Source organism: Hypanus sabinus, chromosome 31 (genome assembly GCF_030144855.1).
Source record: "Hypanus sabinus isolate sHypSab1 chromosome 31, sHypSab1.hap1, whole genome shotgun sequence".
Classification (NCBI taxonomy): Eukaryota; Metazoa; Chordata; class Chondrichthyes; order Myliobatiformes; family Dasyatidae; genus Hypanus; species Hypanus sabinus.
In genome coordinates this window covers 28935050-28952100 of record NC_082736.1, presented here as the reverse complement: position 1 = coordinate 28952100, position 17051 = coordinate 28935050, and the positions used below count along the sequence as shown (strand labels likewise).

The following is a 17051-nucleotide window of genomic DNA, read 5'->3' as shown; positions in this document are numbered from 1 at the left end:
GGACTGGGGACGTCGTTCCATTTTGTCGGGTATGTGCACAGTCCGATGACAATGAACTTGAACCTGAACCTGGCGGTGTGGGGCCTCGTTCCTAGGCGAGAAGAGAACCGTGTCCTGGATGGTGGGGTCCTTGGTGATGGAGGCGATGGTGTTTCGTGTAGGTGTGCTCAATCATGGGGAGGGCTTTACCCGTGGTATCCCGAGCGGGCTTTCTCTCAGGTTCCTTATACAGAAGGAGGCCGTTTGGCCCATCAGTTCCAGTCTGGTTCTCATTTCAATGAGCAACCTCATTTTCCCACAGTTCCCTCCTAAAGTTCAAAGTAAATTTTGTTATAAAATTGCACGTGTCACCACATACAACCCCGAGATTCATTTCCCTGTGGGCATACTCAGCAAATCTGTAGGAAAGTAACTAGAACAGGATCAGTGAAAGATCAACCAGAGTGCAGAAGACAACAAACTGTGCAAATGCAAATATAAATAAATAGCAATAAATAACGAGAACATGAGAAAGCAAGTCTATTGGTTGTGGGAACATTTCAATGGATGAGTGTAGCTCAGGAGCCTGATGGCTGAGGGGTAGGAACCGTTCCTGAACCTGGTAGTGTGAGTCCTGAGGCTGTTGTACCTTCTACCTGATGGTTGAGGGGTGGTAACTGTTCCTGAACCTGGTGGTGCGAGTCCTGAGGCTCCTGTACCTTCTACCTGATGGTTGAGGGGTGGAAACTGTTCTTGAACCTGGTGGTGTGGGTCCTGAGGCTCCTGTACCTTCTACCTGATGGTTGAGGGGTGGAAACTGTTCTTGAACCTGGTGGTGTGGGTCCTGAGGCTCCTGTACCTTCTACCTGATGGTTGAGGGGTGGTAACTGTTCTTGAACATGGTGGTGTGGGTCCTGAGGCTCTTGTACCTCCTTCCTGATGGCAGCAGTGAGGAGAGAGCACGGCCTGGATGGTGGGGGTCCCTGATGATGGACGCTGCTTTCCTGCGACAGTGTTTCATGTTGATGTGCTCAATGGCTGGAACAGCTTTACCGGTGATAAACTGGGCTGAATCCACTTCCTTCTGTAGGATTTGGTAGAAGAAATAAACGGGCAGACTATTATTTAAATGGGGAGTGAATTCAAAGTTCTGAGATGCAACGGGACTTGGGAGTTCTCATGCAGGATGCCCTTAAGGTTAACCTCCAGGTTGAGTCAGTGGTGAAGAAGGCAAATGCAATGTTGGCATTCATTTCTAGAGATAGGAGCAGGGATGTGATGTTGAGGCTCTATGAGGCACTGGTAAGACCTCACTTGGAATACTGTGTGCAGTTTTGGGCTCCTTATTTAAGAAAGGATGTGCTGACGTTGGAGAGGGTTCAGAGAAGATTCACTTGAATGATTCTGGGAATGAGAGGGTTAACATATGAGGAACGTTTGACTGCTCTTGGACTGTACTCCTTGGAGTTTAGAAGAACGAGGGGGGGGGGACCTCATAGAAACATTTTGAATGTTGAAAGGCATGGACAGAGTGGATGTGGCAAAGTTGTTTCCCTAGTTGGGGGAGTCTAGTACCAGAGGACATGACTTGAGGATTGCAGGGGACCCATTCAGAACAGAGATGCGAAGAAAGTTTTTTAGCCAGAGGGTGGTGAATCTGTGGAATTTGTTGCCACGGGTGGCAGTGGAGGCCAAGTCATTGGGTGTATTTAAGGCAGAGATTGATAGGTATCTGAGTAGCCAGGGCATCAAAGGTTTTGGTGAGAAGGCCGGTGGGGTGGGGGGAATGGGACTAAATGGGAGAATGGATCAGCTCATGATGAAATGACGTAGCAGACTCGATGGGCCAAATGGCTGACTTCTGCTCCTTTGTGTTATGGTCTTGTCTTATGGTCCTTTCCATTCAAAGGCATTGGTGTTGCCATACCAGAAAGTCAACACACTCCCCAATACACATCTATCGAAGTTTGTCAAAGTTTTTGATGTCCTGCCGCACCTGAGGCATTGTGTACGCACGTGGGTGTGAGGGACGACTGTGGCTCTTCTCGCAGTTCCTGTTATCTGGTGTTCTGCGTTGCTCGGCTGAGCCTTGCCAGCTTGCGATGTTGGCACCGCAATGTGTGACGACAGTTCCAGGCTACCCCCGAAGCGACAATCTTCCCCCCAACGTCTCAATGTACACACGTTAAATACTGTACACCTGAATCCATCGCTAATTCCCATCACCACCCCCGCAGTGCTTACCATCTCTGAGTCCGAAAATCACGGGCTGGAGCCGCGATATGCGACGACTCTTCGGGCGAAGAGGAGGGTCTGAAACGTCTTTCGGGTGAGACGTTAAACTGAGACTCCTTCTACCCGCTCAGACTCCCCCCGAGTAATCGCGGAAGATCGGGCAACGCCACGCCGGAGAGCAGAGTCATTCTGGCGAGGTTTAACGTCAGGCTGCTAGATGACGCCTCAGCTGGAGATGCGGGGGAGTTCAAGCCAAGTGCTCCGGCACTTGGAAAGGTCCAAGTTTCCCTCTGGAGCTGAGATCAGAAAGAAATTAATTGCTTCCTGTCTTCAGGAGTCTTTCCTGTAGTAATTGGGATAGCGAGAGAGCAAACATCTGAAATGTGTGTCACGATACCAGTGTTCCAGCGACCAAAATCAAAAGCGCCAGTGACCTTTTTCACGGGGGGGGGTGAGGGACGGCGCGGTAGCGTAAGACCTTAAACTGCCAGTGATCGAGGTTCAGCTCCCGCCGCCGCTCGTAGGGAGTTTGTACGTTCTCCCTGTGACCGCACTCCAGGTCCGGAGTCGATTTGCTGTCGAGGTACGTAAACGTCACTATCTGCCACCTCGAGATTCATTTCCTTGCAGGCATTCACTGTGAAACACAAAGAGATGCATTAGCAATACGATGAAAAAATACGCGCAAATAGACTGATAAGCGACCGACGTGTGAAAGAAGACAAGTTGTACAAATGCAACAATATAATAATTAATAAGTAAATGAAACCGAGGACATGTCGATTCCCTGAGAGTTAGTCCAACGAGTGTGTTGGTCGTTGAAGCGAACTGTACTTCCCGCTGTGCACCTTATCAAGCATGCCTGCACCTTGGCTCGTTGATGCAACTATCTAGTCAGCCAATCACGTGGCAGCGGCTCAAAGCATCAAAGCACGCAGACGTGGTCACGAGGAACGGTTGTTGTTCAGGCCAAACTTCAAGATGGGGGAAGAAATGTGATCGAAGTGACTTTGACCGTGGAATGATTGTTGGTGCCATAACACCGTAAGATATAGGATTAGGCCACTGAGCAGAATTAGTCTCCTCTCCCATTTCATCATGGCTGATCCATTTCCCCTCTCAGCCCCCAATCTCCTGCTTTCTCCCCGTAACCCTTCATGCCCCGACTAATCAACCTCTGCCTTAGATCTGCCTAAAACCTTGGCCTCCACAGCCACCCGTGGCAACGAATCCCACAGATTCACCACTCTCCGGATAAATAGATTCCTCCTCACCTCCGTTCTGTAAGGACCCCCCTCGATTCTGAGGCTGTGTCCTTTGGTCTTCTGAGTCAGCCAGACAGGGTGGTTTGAGTATCTCAGAAACCGCCGATCGCCTGGGATTCTCACGTACAGCAGTCTCTGGAGTTTACAGAGAACAGTATGAGACACAAAAAGCATCCAGTGAGTGGCAGTTCTGTGGGTGAAAACACCTCGTTAATGAGAGAGGTCAGAGATGAGCGGCCAGACTGGTTCGGGCTGACAGGAAAGCGACAGTAACTCAAATAACTAACAGTGGTGTGCAGAAGAGCATCTCCAAACACATGACACGTCAAACCCTTGAAGTGGACGGGCTTCAGCAGCAGAAGGCCACGAGCAAACACTCATTAGGTAGAGGAGTTACCTGGAGTTTGAGAGTACATGTGGAGGATCAGAGCGATCTTGGGGTCCGAGTCCATAGGACGCTCAAAGCAGCCAAGCAGGTTGACTCTGTGGTTAAGAAGGCGTACGGAGTATTGGCCTTCATCAACCGTGAGATTGAGTTTAGGAGCCGAGAGGTAATGTTGCAGCTATATAGGACCCTGGTCAGACCCCACTTGGAGTACTGTGCACAGTTCTGGTCGCCTCACTACAGGAAGGACGTGGAAGCCATAGAAAGGGTGCAGAGGGGATTTACAAGGATGTTGCCTGGGATCGGGGAGCATACCTTATGAGAATAGACTGAGTGAACTTGGCCTTTTCTCCTCGGAGCGACAGAGGATGAGAGGTGACCTGATAGAGGTGTATAAGATAGAGGCTTTTTCCCCAGGGCTGAAATGGTTGCCACAAGAGGACACAGGTTTAAGGTGCTGGGGAGTAGGTACAGAGGAGATGTCAGGGGTAAGTTTTTTACTCAGAGTGCATGGAATGGGCTGCCAGCAACAGTGGTGGAGTTGGAAACGATGGGGTCTTTTAGGTACATGGAGCTTAGAAATGTAGAGGGCTGGAGGTAAGCCTAGTAATTTCTAAGTAAGGGACATGGTCGGCACAACTTTGTGGGCCGAAGGGCCTGTATTGTGCTGTAGGTTTTCTTTGTTTCTATGTGGCAAATCAAGCTGCTCTATTTTTTTGTAAATCTGCACAATTATAACATGTCAACATTATCTGCATGTGTATGGGAAACTGCACAACCAACATTCTGGCTCATTGTGGTCTCTGTTTCCTTCCTCCCGCCCCTACAGATGTCATCCACACCGTGGGACCGGTCGTACGGGGGAAGGAACGGCTTCCCGAGAAGGTCCTGCAAAGCTGCTACGAGACCAGCCTGGGACTTGCCCGCGAAAATAACCTGCGAACCATAGTAAGTCGTTGCACCGTACACCAGCGGGCACGAATAGAGCGAAATTTGATGTCCTCCTTCACACAGGGCCCTGGTTGAACAAGCTTCCCCCACAGAACTAACCATACCTTGAGTTCCTCAATACGGGCGTAGACTCAAGACTGATCCTTAAAGGGGTCACTTCACTGGACCAGAAACTTCTTTGAAAGTGTTGCTTCCTCAGAAATTGTTTCTGTTTATGATAGTCCTCTTGAAGCTGAACACAAATATGATCTCAGGCTACTTGTATCACGTAGGATTCTGGAGAAACAAGAAATTAACTTGTATTGACTATAATGCATTTAATTGCATAACGGCGTTGTAGAAGACTGAGAGGAGATTTGACGGGTACAGATAGAATAAATGCAAGCAGGTTTTTCCAACTGAGGATGGGTGCGACCACAACCAGAGGTCATGGGTTGAGGGTGAAAGGTGAGAAGTTTAAGAGGAACATGAGGGGAAATTTCTTCTCTGAGAGAGGATCGTGAGAACAGTCCAAGTAAGCTAAAATGTCTTGGTGATTTTCGTCTGTACTGTCGTGTCTGAGCTTTCTCGTTTAAGTGTCCAACAATAATCAGCCAGCGTTGATGGACTCCAGTTGCCCTGATACCGTTTCTCCATGACCGCAATGTCCTGGTGAAACCTTTCACCGTGCCCGTCACTGACAGCGCCAGGATTGGCAGAGAAGAAGTCTAAATGGGAAGGCAGAAAATGAATCTTCAGTGACAAGTTGCACTTCATGGTTTTGTACATTTGAAACATGTTGTCAACCAGCTGCACGTAGTTCGGTGCTCTGTCGTTGCCAAGAAAATTTTCAACGACATCCTTGAATGCCTTCCATGCGATTTTCTCCGGTCCCGCTAGAAGTTCTTTGAATTGCCTCTCATTGATGTCCTGTGTGGTTTGTGGACCAACAAGAATGTCTTAACCTTGGCATCAGTTTTTCCGACTTGAGTTATGAATTGAAATGACAAATATGCACAGGCAATTTCCAAAAAAAATTGGATGTCATAGGGTGGAAGAGCAACACCTTATATTCTCCAACCCGATGGCATGAACATCGATTTCTCAAACTTCCAGTAATGTCCCTCCCCCCTTTACCATTCCCCATTCCCATTTTCCTCTCACCTTATCTCCTCACCGACCTATTACCTCCCTCCATCTCATGATCCTACCCCGCTTCTTTTTTCCATGACCTTCTGTCCTTTCCTATCGGATTCTCCCTCCTCCAGTTCCTGTACCTCCCTCACCAATCAACTTCCCAGCTCTTTACTTCACCCCTCTCCCCGCACCCCCAAACCCCCCCCCCCCAGGGTGTCACCTATCACCTTGTGGTTCCTCCTCCCTTCCCCCACCTTCTCGGGTAAGGAAACAGAAGGGTCTAGGCCTGAAACGTCGACTGTTTACTCTTTTCCGCAGATGCTGCCTGGCCTGCTGAGTTCCCTCGGGAGTGGGGTGTGTGTATGTGTGTGTGTTTCCAGTCAAATTTCATGATCAGCAGCCCAAAATTCAAAAAGGAACATCCAAAAATATTCCGGGGAAGCATGACCTTTGTTGTCCGACGCCACTTAACTTTTGGACAAAATTGAATAACTGGAGCAGTCGCACTGATTTTAAAGAATGGGACAAATGGGACAAAAGAGAGAGGACCATTGCCCAGAAAATCACAAAAAAGAGTCAACTCGTGTGCAGCTTCGGAGATGTACGTAGTTCAGTGTGTTGAGGAACAAATGAAGATTTAGATCATTTCAAAGATTCAAAGTACATTTATTATCAAAGCATGCAAGCAGTACACAGCCCTGAGATTCATCTTCCCCACAGACAGCCTCGAAACAAAGAAACACCATGGAACCCGTGCGCAAAAAAATACCAAAACGTGCAGCCATCAAAAAGAATCGAGCGAAATACACAGAATATAAAATATAAAATCGAAAGAGTCCAGGCATCATGACATGACGTGCAGGGTCCAATCCACAAACCACGTCAATTAAATTTTGCCCAAGGCCCAGGATTCCAGTAATAGCTTCGAGGTGGAGGGAGAGAGATAGAGAGACCATTCGAACAGAGGAACCTTTCTCCAGGAGCAGTGGGCGAGGGGCTGCTACATTGCGCTGAAAAACTCGCTCGCCTTCTGCACTGGCCTCGGTGATTTCCAACCTTCCTCAACAGTCGGATCGGAGCGAAGTGGAGTCAAACTTGGGTCCGCGTCCCGTCGCCAGGCTTCTCGGCCTCGAGGCCGCACGCTTCCTCGCTGAGCGCCCTCGGAGATGGAGAAGCACCCGATCGGCCCAAAGACGCACTGTTTGATCAGAAAGCGTCAACTAATGAGCGAAAAAGCAAACTGCCGTCGGAGTTCAGTGGGCCGAGCAGCATCTGTGAGGGAAAGAATTTAGCCGACAGCCATCAGGCTCCTGAACCAGTGTGGATAGCTTCACTCACCTCAGCTCTAAGCTGATCACGGAACACAACCTGTGGTCTCACTTTCAAGGGTTCTACAACTCATAGATATAAGATAAATAGATTCATTTGTTAGTTTGTTGTATGGATAACTTCACTCTCCACTACTCTGAACTGACTCCAGAACGGCCGGGCACTGAGGAGTGTGGCAGAACAAAGGGATCGGGGAATACAGGCCCATAACTCTTTGAAAGTGTGTTCACAGGTAGATAGGGTCATAAAGAAAGCTTTTGGCCTTCATAAATCAAAGTATTGAGTACAGGAGATAGGAAGTTATGTTGAAGTTGTATAAGACATTGGTGAGGCCTAATTTGGAGTATTGGGTGCAGTCTTGGCCACCAACCTACAGGAAAGTAAACAAGGTTGAAAGAGTGCGGAGAAAATTACAAGTATGTCGCTGGGCCTAGAGGATCTGAGTTGTAAGGGAAGATTGAATGGGTTGGGAATGTAGAAGATTGAGAGGGGGTTTGACAGATATGGACAGGGTAAATGCAAGCTGGCTTCTCCCACTGAGGCTAGGCGGGACTTCAACCAGAGGTCATGGGTTAAGGGTGAAAGGTGAGAGGTTTAAGGGGTGCATGAGGGGGAAACGTCTTCATTCAGTGAGGGACGTGGGAGTGTGGCTATGCTGTGCCCTCGGTTGCCGTGGGGTTTGTGTCTGTGAGCTCTGTGGTGATTTGCCTCAGTGTGATGAATTGAGACTGAGGCTCCGGGCCTACGGCCTCAGTCTCGTTCCAAATGCTGACGCTTGCTTTGCCATTTGCTTGATTTGATTTGACTTGTGTTTTCTTTTCCTCTCTCTGTGGAGTGGGTGTTGGTCTTTTTCTAAATGTGTTCTTTCGGGTTCCTTGTTTTGTGGCTGCCTGGAAGCAGACAAATCTCAAGGTCGTATCATTCATACATTCTTTGATAATAAATATGCACTTTGAACATTGAACTTTGATACGAATGTGGGTGGAGGGGCAGGTAGTGCTGAGGAAACAGGTAGGATGCAGAAGGACTGAGACAGATTAGGAGAATGGGCAAGAAAGTGGCAAATGAAATACAATGCTGGAAAATGCACGGTCATGCACTGTGGTAGTAGAAATAAATATGCGGACTATTTTCTAAACGGGGAGAAAATTGAAAAATCTGAGATGCAAAGGAACTTGGGAGTCCTTGTGCAGAACACCCTAAAGGTTAACTTGCGGGTTGGGTCGGTGGTGAGGAAGGCAAATGCCATGTTAACATTCATTTCAAGAGAATACAAGAGCAGGGATGTGATGCTGAGGCTTTGTAAGGCACTGGTGAGGCCTTATAACTGGTGTGAACAGTTTTGGGCCCCTCATCTTAGAAAAGACGTGCTGGCATTGGAGAGGATCACAAGGATGACTCCAGGAGTGAAAGGGTTATCATACGAGGAACGTTTGATGGCTCTGGGTCTGTACTCTCTGGAATTCAGAAGGATGAGGGGGGGATCTCATTGAAACCTTTCGAATGTTGAAAGGCCCAGACAGAGTGGATGTGGAAAGGATGTTTCCCATGGTGGGGGAGTCTAGGACAAGAGGGCACAGCCTCAGGATAGAAGGGCGGCCTTTCAGAACAGAGAAATTTCCTGTGGAGGAATTTCTTTAGCCAGAAGGTGGCGAATTTGTGGAACTTATTACCACGTGCAGCTGGGTGTATTTAAGGCAGAGATTAATAGGTTCTTGATTGGACATGGTATCAAAGGTTACAGGGGAAAAAATTCTGGGGAGTGGAGCTGAGGAGGGGAAAAAAGGACCAGCCAAGATTAAATGGTAGAACAGACTCATTGGGCCCAATGTCCTAATTCTGCTCCTAAGTCTTTTGATCTTATGGTCTAAAATGAATCTCGGAGTCGTATATCTGCGTGTACATTCATTGATAAGTTTTTCTTTGAACTCCGGACTTTGAGGAATTGTCAGCATTTCGGGTCGAGACCCTGCAACGGGACGGACGTTGGAGAGAGAAGGATGAGACAGGGGCTAGTAGATGGTAGATGGACTGCGGAGGGGTGTAGAATGACAGGCAAAGGGAATTGGGGGGGAGAGCGGTGGAGCTGGAAGATAGAGGCAGGCAAAGAGGGAAGAAGAGGAAACAGGTTGGGAGAGAGGAAGGTTAAGATGGAGAGTAATAAGCGAGGTTAATTACTGATCTTTGGGGGAACAGAGATCATAATACATGTAACTCTCACTTCGCCTAGTGGCTTAATATAGGAGGTGATAACCCCCGGCCCAACAAACTTAAGAAATCTCGTTTGGGTGGATGTTGCATGTTGTGTCCCCTGTTTCAAATCAATACCCCAAAATAACAAACAGTACACAATATGAGACTAAACGATTAAGCTTTATAATTCTTTCTTTGACTATGTGGTTAGTAGAGAAACGAAATAAAAGGAAAAAAAAGGCCCAATTTTATTAAACAAGCCGTGCGCAAAGTTGGAGCTCACTCATAGGCTGATCGTTCACCATCGACCTCCTCTGATTGTCGGCTGACCTGCATACCCCCGCTCCGAGCCCACACCCTGTCCAGCGGTCTACCAAATCTCTCCACATTCGCGTCTTCTCTCCTCATCTCTCCCTCCCCCTCTGGCAAAAGCCTGCGAAATCAACTCCGTCCGGATTCACAAGAGAGGGCAACAAAATCCTGACTGGCTAACATGCATCCCACAGCCCCGTTATCTCCAGTCATAACCCAAACATGGTTGCTACGGAGAAACCATTACTTCAGCAGTGAGCATTACAGAAAAGCCATTACAGCGTGTTACATATACAATATAATATGAAGATTAAAAATAGAAAATGTTTGAAATACTCAACGGCTCAGAAAGCATCCATGGAAAGAGACTAGAGAGTTAAAGTTTCAAGCTGAAAACCCTCATCAGAACCGAATGCAATTTTGTTCGGCCTGCGATGATTCCTTTACTCTTGGAGCCTCGTGGTCAATTCTGGATGTCTGGCAGCCAGAGAGGCTCAATTTAGTAGAACAAGCTAGTGGAGCTGTAAACTCGTTTCACCAGCGCCAGGGGAGATCCGGGGCGACTCTAGATTTTGATTTTGCCATTAAGTCATTCTTCACGCTTTCAAATACCTAACTGCTCACATCAGCCATTACTGCCTGGTTTGGTGATACATCCTCTCGCGGTATACAGAAATTACGTCAGGTCAGCAGAAAAGGGTCGCTGGCTACAGCCTACCATCACCGCAGGACTTGTCCGTGCCCAGGACAAGGAAACGTGTGGGTAAAAATCATTCCACACACCGCTCATCCTGCAAACTGCCCTTTCTAAATGCTCCCTTCTGTAATCCACAATCGGGCTATCGAAACAAAAAATTCATGCCTTCTTAAAATGTATCTACCCCCGGGCAGTTAATCTGATCAACCATTCTAGTTAGACCGCCCCCAACCCCCTCTAGTCTATTACCTCAGTAATGTTGTTTACAAAGTTCAAAGTAAAGTTTATTAGCAGAGTACATATACTGTATGTCACCGTATACAGAAGGTTGAGGGGGGACTTGATAGAGGTATTTAAAATTATGAGGGGGATAGATCGAGTTAATGTGGTTAGGCTTTTTCCATTGAGAGTAAGGGAGATTCAAACAAGAGGACATGAGTTGAGAGTCAGGGGGCAAAAGTTTAGGGGTAACACAAGGGGGATCTTCTTTACTCAGAGAGTGGTAGCTGTGTGGAACGAGCTTCCAGTAGAAGTGGTAGGTTCGATATTGTCATTTAAAAAAAAATTGGATAGGTATATGGACAGGAAAGGAATGGAGGGTTATGGTCTGAGTGCAGATCGGTGTGACTAGGTGAGAGTAAGTGTTCAGCATGGACTAGAAGGGCCGAGATGGCCTGTTTCCGTGCTGTAATTGTTATATGGTTATGCAACCCTGAGATTCATTTTCCTCTGGGCACACTCAGCAAATCTGTAGAACAGTAACTGTAAACAGGATCAACAAACTGTGCAGATGCAAATATAAATAAGTAGCAATAAATAACGCGAACACGACATAAGACAGAGAATCCTTAAAGTGAGACCATCGGTTGTGGGAACACCAGAAATAGAATGAGTGTAGCTATCCCCTTTTGTTCAAGAGCCTGATGGTCGAGGGGTAGTAACTGTTCCTGAACCTGGTGGTGTGAGTCCTGAGGCTCCTGTACCTCCTTCCTGATGGTTGAGGGGTGGTAACTGTTCCTGAACCTGGTGGTGCGAGTCCTGAGGCTCCTGTACCTCCTTCCTGATGGTTGAGGGGTAGTAACTGTTCCTGAACCTGGTGGTGCGAGTCCTGAGGCTCCTGTACCTCCTTCCTGATGGTTGAGGGGTAGTAACTGTTCCTGAACCTGGTGGTGCGAGCCTTGAGGCTCCTGTACCTCCTACCTGATGGTTGAGGGGTAGTAACTGTTCCTGAACCTGGTGGTGTGGGACCTGAGGCTCCTGTACCTTCTACCTGATGGTTGAGGGGTTGTAACTGTTCCTGAACCTGGTGGTGCGAGTCCTGAGGCTCCTGTACCTTCTACCTGATGGCAGCAGCGAGAAGAGAGCACGACCTGGGCGGTGACGATCTTTGATTATAGATGCTGCTTTCCTACAACAGCATTTTTTCCTAAGTTACTTTTATATAATTTTTTATTCTCTAGAATTGTTCAATTTTTTTAAATTGAGGTATAGAGCAAGATAGCCCCTTCCAGCTCTTTGAGACACGTCGCCCGACAACCCTTAATTTAATCCTGGCCTAATCACAAGACTATTTACAATGACCAATTAGCCTAGCAACCGGTGTGTCTTTGGACTGTGGGAAGAAACCGGAGCACCCGGAGGAAACCCACGTGGTCATGGGGAGAACGTACAAACTCCTTACAGGCAACGGCGGGAATTGAACCTGGGGCCGCCTGTACTGTAAAGCGTTGCGTTAACCACTGCGCTGCCGTGTTACATATTGCACCAACACACCACGGGGAATCCCTAACACCTGCAAATGTATATTGGTCCTTGGTCCTTGAAACGGTTTTCATCAGAAGTGCTGCCTTCTCAGTCAGAGGCTCTGTCAGAGATGCAGTGTCCTTTCTGCAGGAAGGTGTTCAGAGATCAAAAGTTAACTTACTAACAAAATACTTGTACGTTACACTATCTCTGAATCAGAATCAGGTTTAGTATCTGTGGTGAACTACATATACCTGTCTGGACACGGCCCCCCCTCCCTGCTGACCGCTCCTGTGGCTCCTCCCACAGACCCCGGTATAAAGGCGATTGGAGGCACAGACCCTTCCTCAGTCTCCAGGATGTTGTGTGGTGGTCACTTGCTGCTCGTGCTTTACGGGTTGATATTTTTGTCCGTGTTGGGGGGGGGGGGGGGGTGGTGATGATTAGAATCCTGTTCTTTTTCGAGCGGGGGTGGGAATGGGTTTGACGCTTCTCTCTGACCGACTTCCGTGCTCTTTCCTTGTTTCGTGGCTATCTGGAAAAGACGAATCTCTGAGTTGTACGTGGGTACGTTCTTTGATGACAAGTGAACCTTCGAACGTTTGGAATATTTCACATACTATAAACCCTGTACGAAATTGGAATCGCTTTCAACTGACGCTCCTCCTGAGGGGAGAGGGAATGAAGGAAAGTATTGGTTAAAAAGAAAATGCAGAAACTGATATCCTAGCCTTTCAGTTAGGATGGAGACAGCAGACCAAAGCAGGCAGCGGAGGCTTTCTGCAAGGCACATGACAACTGCTCTTGTCACACGCTGTTAATTACTTTGTTAGGCAGAACAATGAGCACTCAGAGTCAATTTAATATCAAGCTGTTGAGCATTCTCGTGGTGTCTGTGTGCCTGCAGTGAAGACAAGGCTATCGCCCACCCGCTGCTGGATAACCCTGTCGCAAGCCGGGAGCGAGTAATCTCTGCGTACGCCCCTGCACGTCCCCAGCAACGCCACGCAGAGCAGCCCACGTATAGTGAGCGGTTTTGGGCCTCTTATCGAGGAAAGGATGTGCTGACGTTGGGGAGAGTTCAAAGGAGGCTCATGAAAATGATGCAAGCAACACACACAAAATGCAGGTGGAACGCAGCAGGCCAGGTAGCATCTATAGGGAGAAGCACTGTCGGATGTTTCAGGCTGAGACCCTTCGTCAGGACTAACTGAAAGAAGAGGTAGTAAGAGATTTAAGAGGGGGAGGGGGAAATCCGAAATGATAGGAGAAGACCGGAGGGGGTGGGATGAAGCTGAGAGCCGGAAATGTGATTGGCGAAAGTGATACAGAGCTGGAGAAGGGAAAGGATCATGGGACGGGAGGCCCAGGGAGAAAGAAAGGGGGAGAGGAGGTCCAGAGGGAGATGGAGAACAGGCAAGGAGTGATTGTGAGAGGGACAGAGAGAGAAAAAAGAGAGAGAGAAAAGAGAAAAAAGGGGAAATAGATAGATAGATAAATAAGGGATGGACGGGCAGTACCGGAAATTAGAGAAGTCAATGTTCATGCCAACAGGTTGGAGGCTACCCAGCCAGTATATAAGGTGTTGTTCCTCCAACCTGAGTTTGGATTCATCTTGACAGTAGAGGAGGCCGTGGATAGACATATCAGAATGGGAGTGTGTGTGTGTGTGTGTGTGTGTCTGTGTGTGTCTGTGAGTGTGTGTGTGTCTGTGTGTGTGTGTGTGTGTGTGTGTGTGTGTGTGTGTGTGTGTGTGTGTCTGTGAGTGTGTGTGTGTCTGTGTGTGTGTGTGTGTGTGTGAGTGTGTGTGTGTGTGTGTTTGTGTGTGTGTGTGTGTGTGTGTGAGTGTGTGTGTGTGTGTGAAGGTGTGTGTGTGTGTGTGTGTGAGTGTGTGTGTGTGTGAGTGTGTGAAGGTGTGTGTGTGTCTGTGTGAGTGTGTGTGTGTGTGTGTGTGAAGGTGTGTGTGTGTCTGTGTGAGTGTGTGTGTGTGTGTGTGTGTGTGTGTGAGTGTGTGTGTGTGTGTGTGTGTGAAGGTGTGTGTGTGTCTGTGTGAGTGTGTGTGTGTGTGTGTGTGTGTGTCTGTGTGTGTGTGTCTGTGTGTGTGTGTGTGTGTGTGAGTGTGTGTGTGTGTGTGAGTGTGTGTGTGTGTGAGTGTGTGTGTGTGTTTGTGTGTGTGTGTGTGAGAGTGTGTGTGTGTATGTGTTTGTGTGTGTGTGTGTGTCTGTGAGTGTGTGTGTGTGTGTGTGTCTGTGAGTGTGTGTGTGTCTGTGTGTGTGTGTGTGTCTGTGTGTGTGTGTGTGTGTGTGTGTTTGTGTGTGTGTGTGTGTGAGTGTGTGTGTGTGTGAAGGTGTGTGTGTGTGTGTGAGTGTGTGTGTGTGTGTGTCTGTGAGTGTGTGTGTGTGTCTGTGTGTGTGTGTGTGTGTGTGTGTGTGTCTGTGAGTGTGTGTGTGTCTGTGTGTGTGTGTGTGTGTCTGTGTGTGTGTGAAGGTGTGTGTGTGTGAGTGTGTGTGTGTGTGTCTGTGAGTGTGTGTGTGTCTGTGTGTGTGTGTGTGTCTGTGTGTGTGTGTGTGTGTGTGTGTGTGTGAGTGTGTGTGTGTGTGTGTTTGTGTGTGTGTGTGTGTGTGTGAGTGTGTGTGTGAAGGTGTGTGTGTGTGTGTGTGAGTGTGTGTGTGTGTGTGTCTGTGAGTGTGTGTGTGTGTCTGTGTGTGTGTGTGTGTGTGTGTGTGTGTGAGTGTGTGTGTGTGTGTGTGTGAAGGTGTGTGTGTGTGTGTGTGTGTGTCTGTGTGAGTGTGTGTGTGTGTGTGTGTGTGTGTGTGTCTGTGTGTGTGTGTCTGTGTGTGAGTGTGTGTGTGTGTGAGTGTGTGTGTGTGTTTGTGTGTGTGTGTGTGTGAGAGTGTGTGTGTGTGTGTTTGTGTGTGTGTGTGTCTGTGAGTGTGTGTGTGTGTGTGTGTGTGTCTGTGAGTGTGTGTGTGTGTGTGTGTGTGTGTGTGTGTGTGTGTGTGTGTGTGTGTGTGTGTGTGTGTGAAAGTATATTTCTGCTTTCCGCAGGGACCACTCCCTACACGACTCCCTTGTCCATTCATCCCCCCCCCCCCCATCCCTTCCCATCGATCTCCCTCCTGGCACATCCTTGTAAGCGGAATAAGTGCTTCACCTGCCCTTACACTTCCTCCCTCACCACCATTCAGGGCCCCAGACAGTCCTTCCAGGTGAGGCGACACTTCACCTGTGAGTTGGCTGGGGTGATATACTGCGTCCGGTGCTCCCGGTGTGGCCTTTTATATATTGGTGAGACCCAACGCAGACAGGGAGACCGTTTCGCTAAACACCTACGCTCTGTCCGCCAGAGAACGTAGGATCTTCCAGTGGCCACATATTTTAATTCCACGTCCCATTCCCATTCTGAAATGTCTATCCATGGCCTCCTCTACTGTCAAGATGAATCCAAACTCAGGCTGGAGGAACAACACCTTATATACCGGCTGGGTAGCCCCCAACCTGATGGCATGAACATTGACTTCTCTAACTTCTGTTAATACCCCTCCTTACCCCATCCCTTACTTATTTCATTATTTATTCCTTTTTTTTTCTCTGCCCCTCTCACAATCACTCCTTGCCTGTTCTCCATCTCCCTCTGGAGCTCTCCTCCCCCTTTCTTTCCCCCAAGGCCTCCCGTCCCAGGATCCTTTCCCTTCTCCAGCTCTCTATCCCTTTTGCCAATTAACTTTCCAGTTCTCAGCATCACTCCACCCCCTCCGGTCTTCTCCTAACATTTCGCATTTCCCCCTCCCCCTCCTACTTTCAAATCTCTTACTATCTTTCCTTTCAATGAGCCCTGACGAAGGGTCTCGGCCCAAAACGTCGACAGCACTTCTCCTTATAGATGCTGCTGGCCTGCTGCGTTCCACCAGCATTTTGTGTGCGCGTTGGCAGAAGTTGACCCAGGTCGGCCAGGCGATGGAAGCATATCATTTGGGCTGATGAGGAACACCACTTCAAATGCAGAGCAGCGACAACGCTCCTGAAACCAACCATCGCGGATGTGGAGATCGGGACCACCAGGCCAGCGTCAGCCCCTTTCCCGGGCAAATACCTTTCCTCTTCATGGAGCTTCAGGGAGTCTTAGTGGGTGTGCGCATAGTTAGTTTGTGAACCCAGCTGCTTTTCTGAGGTGGAGACAATTACGGGTTACTTGTCGGCAGATACAGATCTGCTCCGGTCATTATTCAGCTTGCCCCAGTAGACGGGACACCACGCTGTGCAGAGCCAAACATGGCTCACTGGACTGGATGACTCAGCACCGTTCTCCCTCCTCCACCGCCGACATGACACTTTGCCAAGTCTGCACTCGCAAAGCAAAATCGTGACATTCCCATCCCCCCTCAGGCAACCATCCATTTGACTTTTATCTGCGGGTTTGACAATTACTGGGCAGATTTATTTCGGACCGACTGCCGCTGAGAAGTTGCAGGCACATTGCTGCCAAATTCTTCGATGACTCATTCAGGGATTTGCCATTTCTTTTCTTTCTGTGTTTATTGAGACACAGTACAGAATAGGCCCTTCAAGGCTTGCCCAGCAATCCCCTGGTTTAAACCTAGCCCAATCACGGCACAATTTAACTGGTAGGATTTTGGATTGTGGGAGGGAACTGTGAGCAAATTCCTGACAGGCAACAGCAGGAATTGAACAAGAGCTGCCTGTAACCATATAACAATTACAGCACGGAAACAGGCCATCTCAGCCCTTCTAGTCCATGCTGAACACTTACTCTCGCCTAGTCCCACCGACCCGCACTAAGCCCATAACCCTCCATTCCTTTCCTGTCCATATACCTATCCAATTT

At 48.5% G+C, this 17051-nt stretch overlaps 1 protein-coding gene across 1 annotated transcript in view; it reads left to right on the top strand.

Annotated features, from left to right (window-relative positions):
* The window catches only part of LOC132383707 (ADP-ribose glycohydrolase MACROD1-like), a 1398038-nt gene that overhangs the window by 1343617 nt on the left and 37370 nt on the right, over positions 1 to 17051 (top strand). Inside the window, exon 6 of the mRNA XM_059954897.1 lies at positions 4694 to 4812. Coding sequence (XP_059810880.1) covers positions 4694 to 4812 — 119 coding nt within the window. The remainder of the gene's footprint in view (positions 1 to 4693; positions 4813 to 17051) is intronic.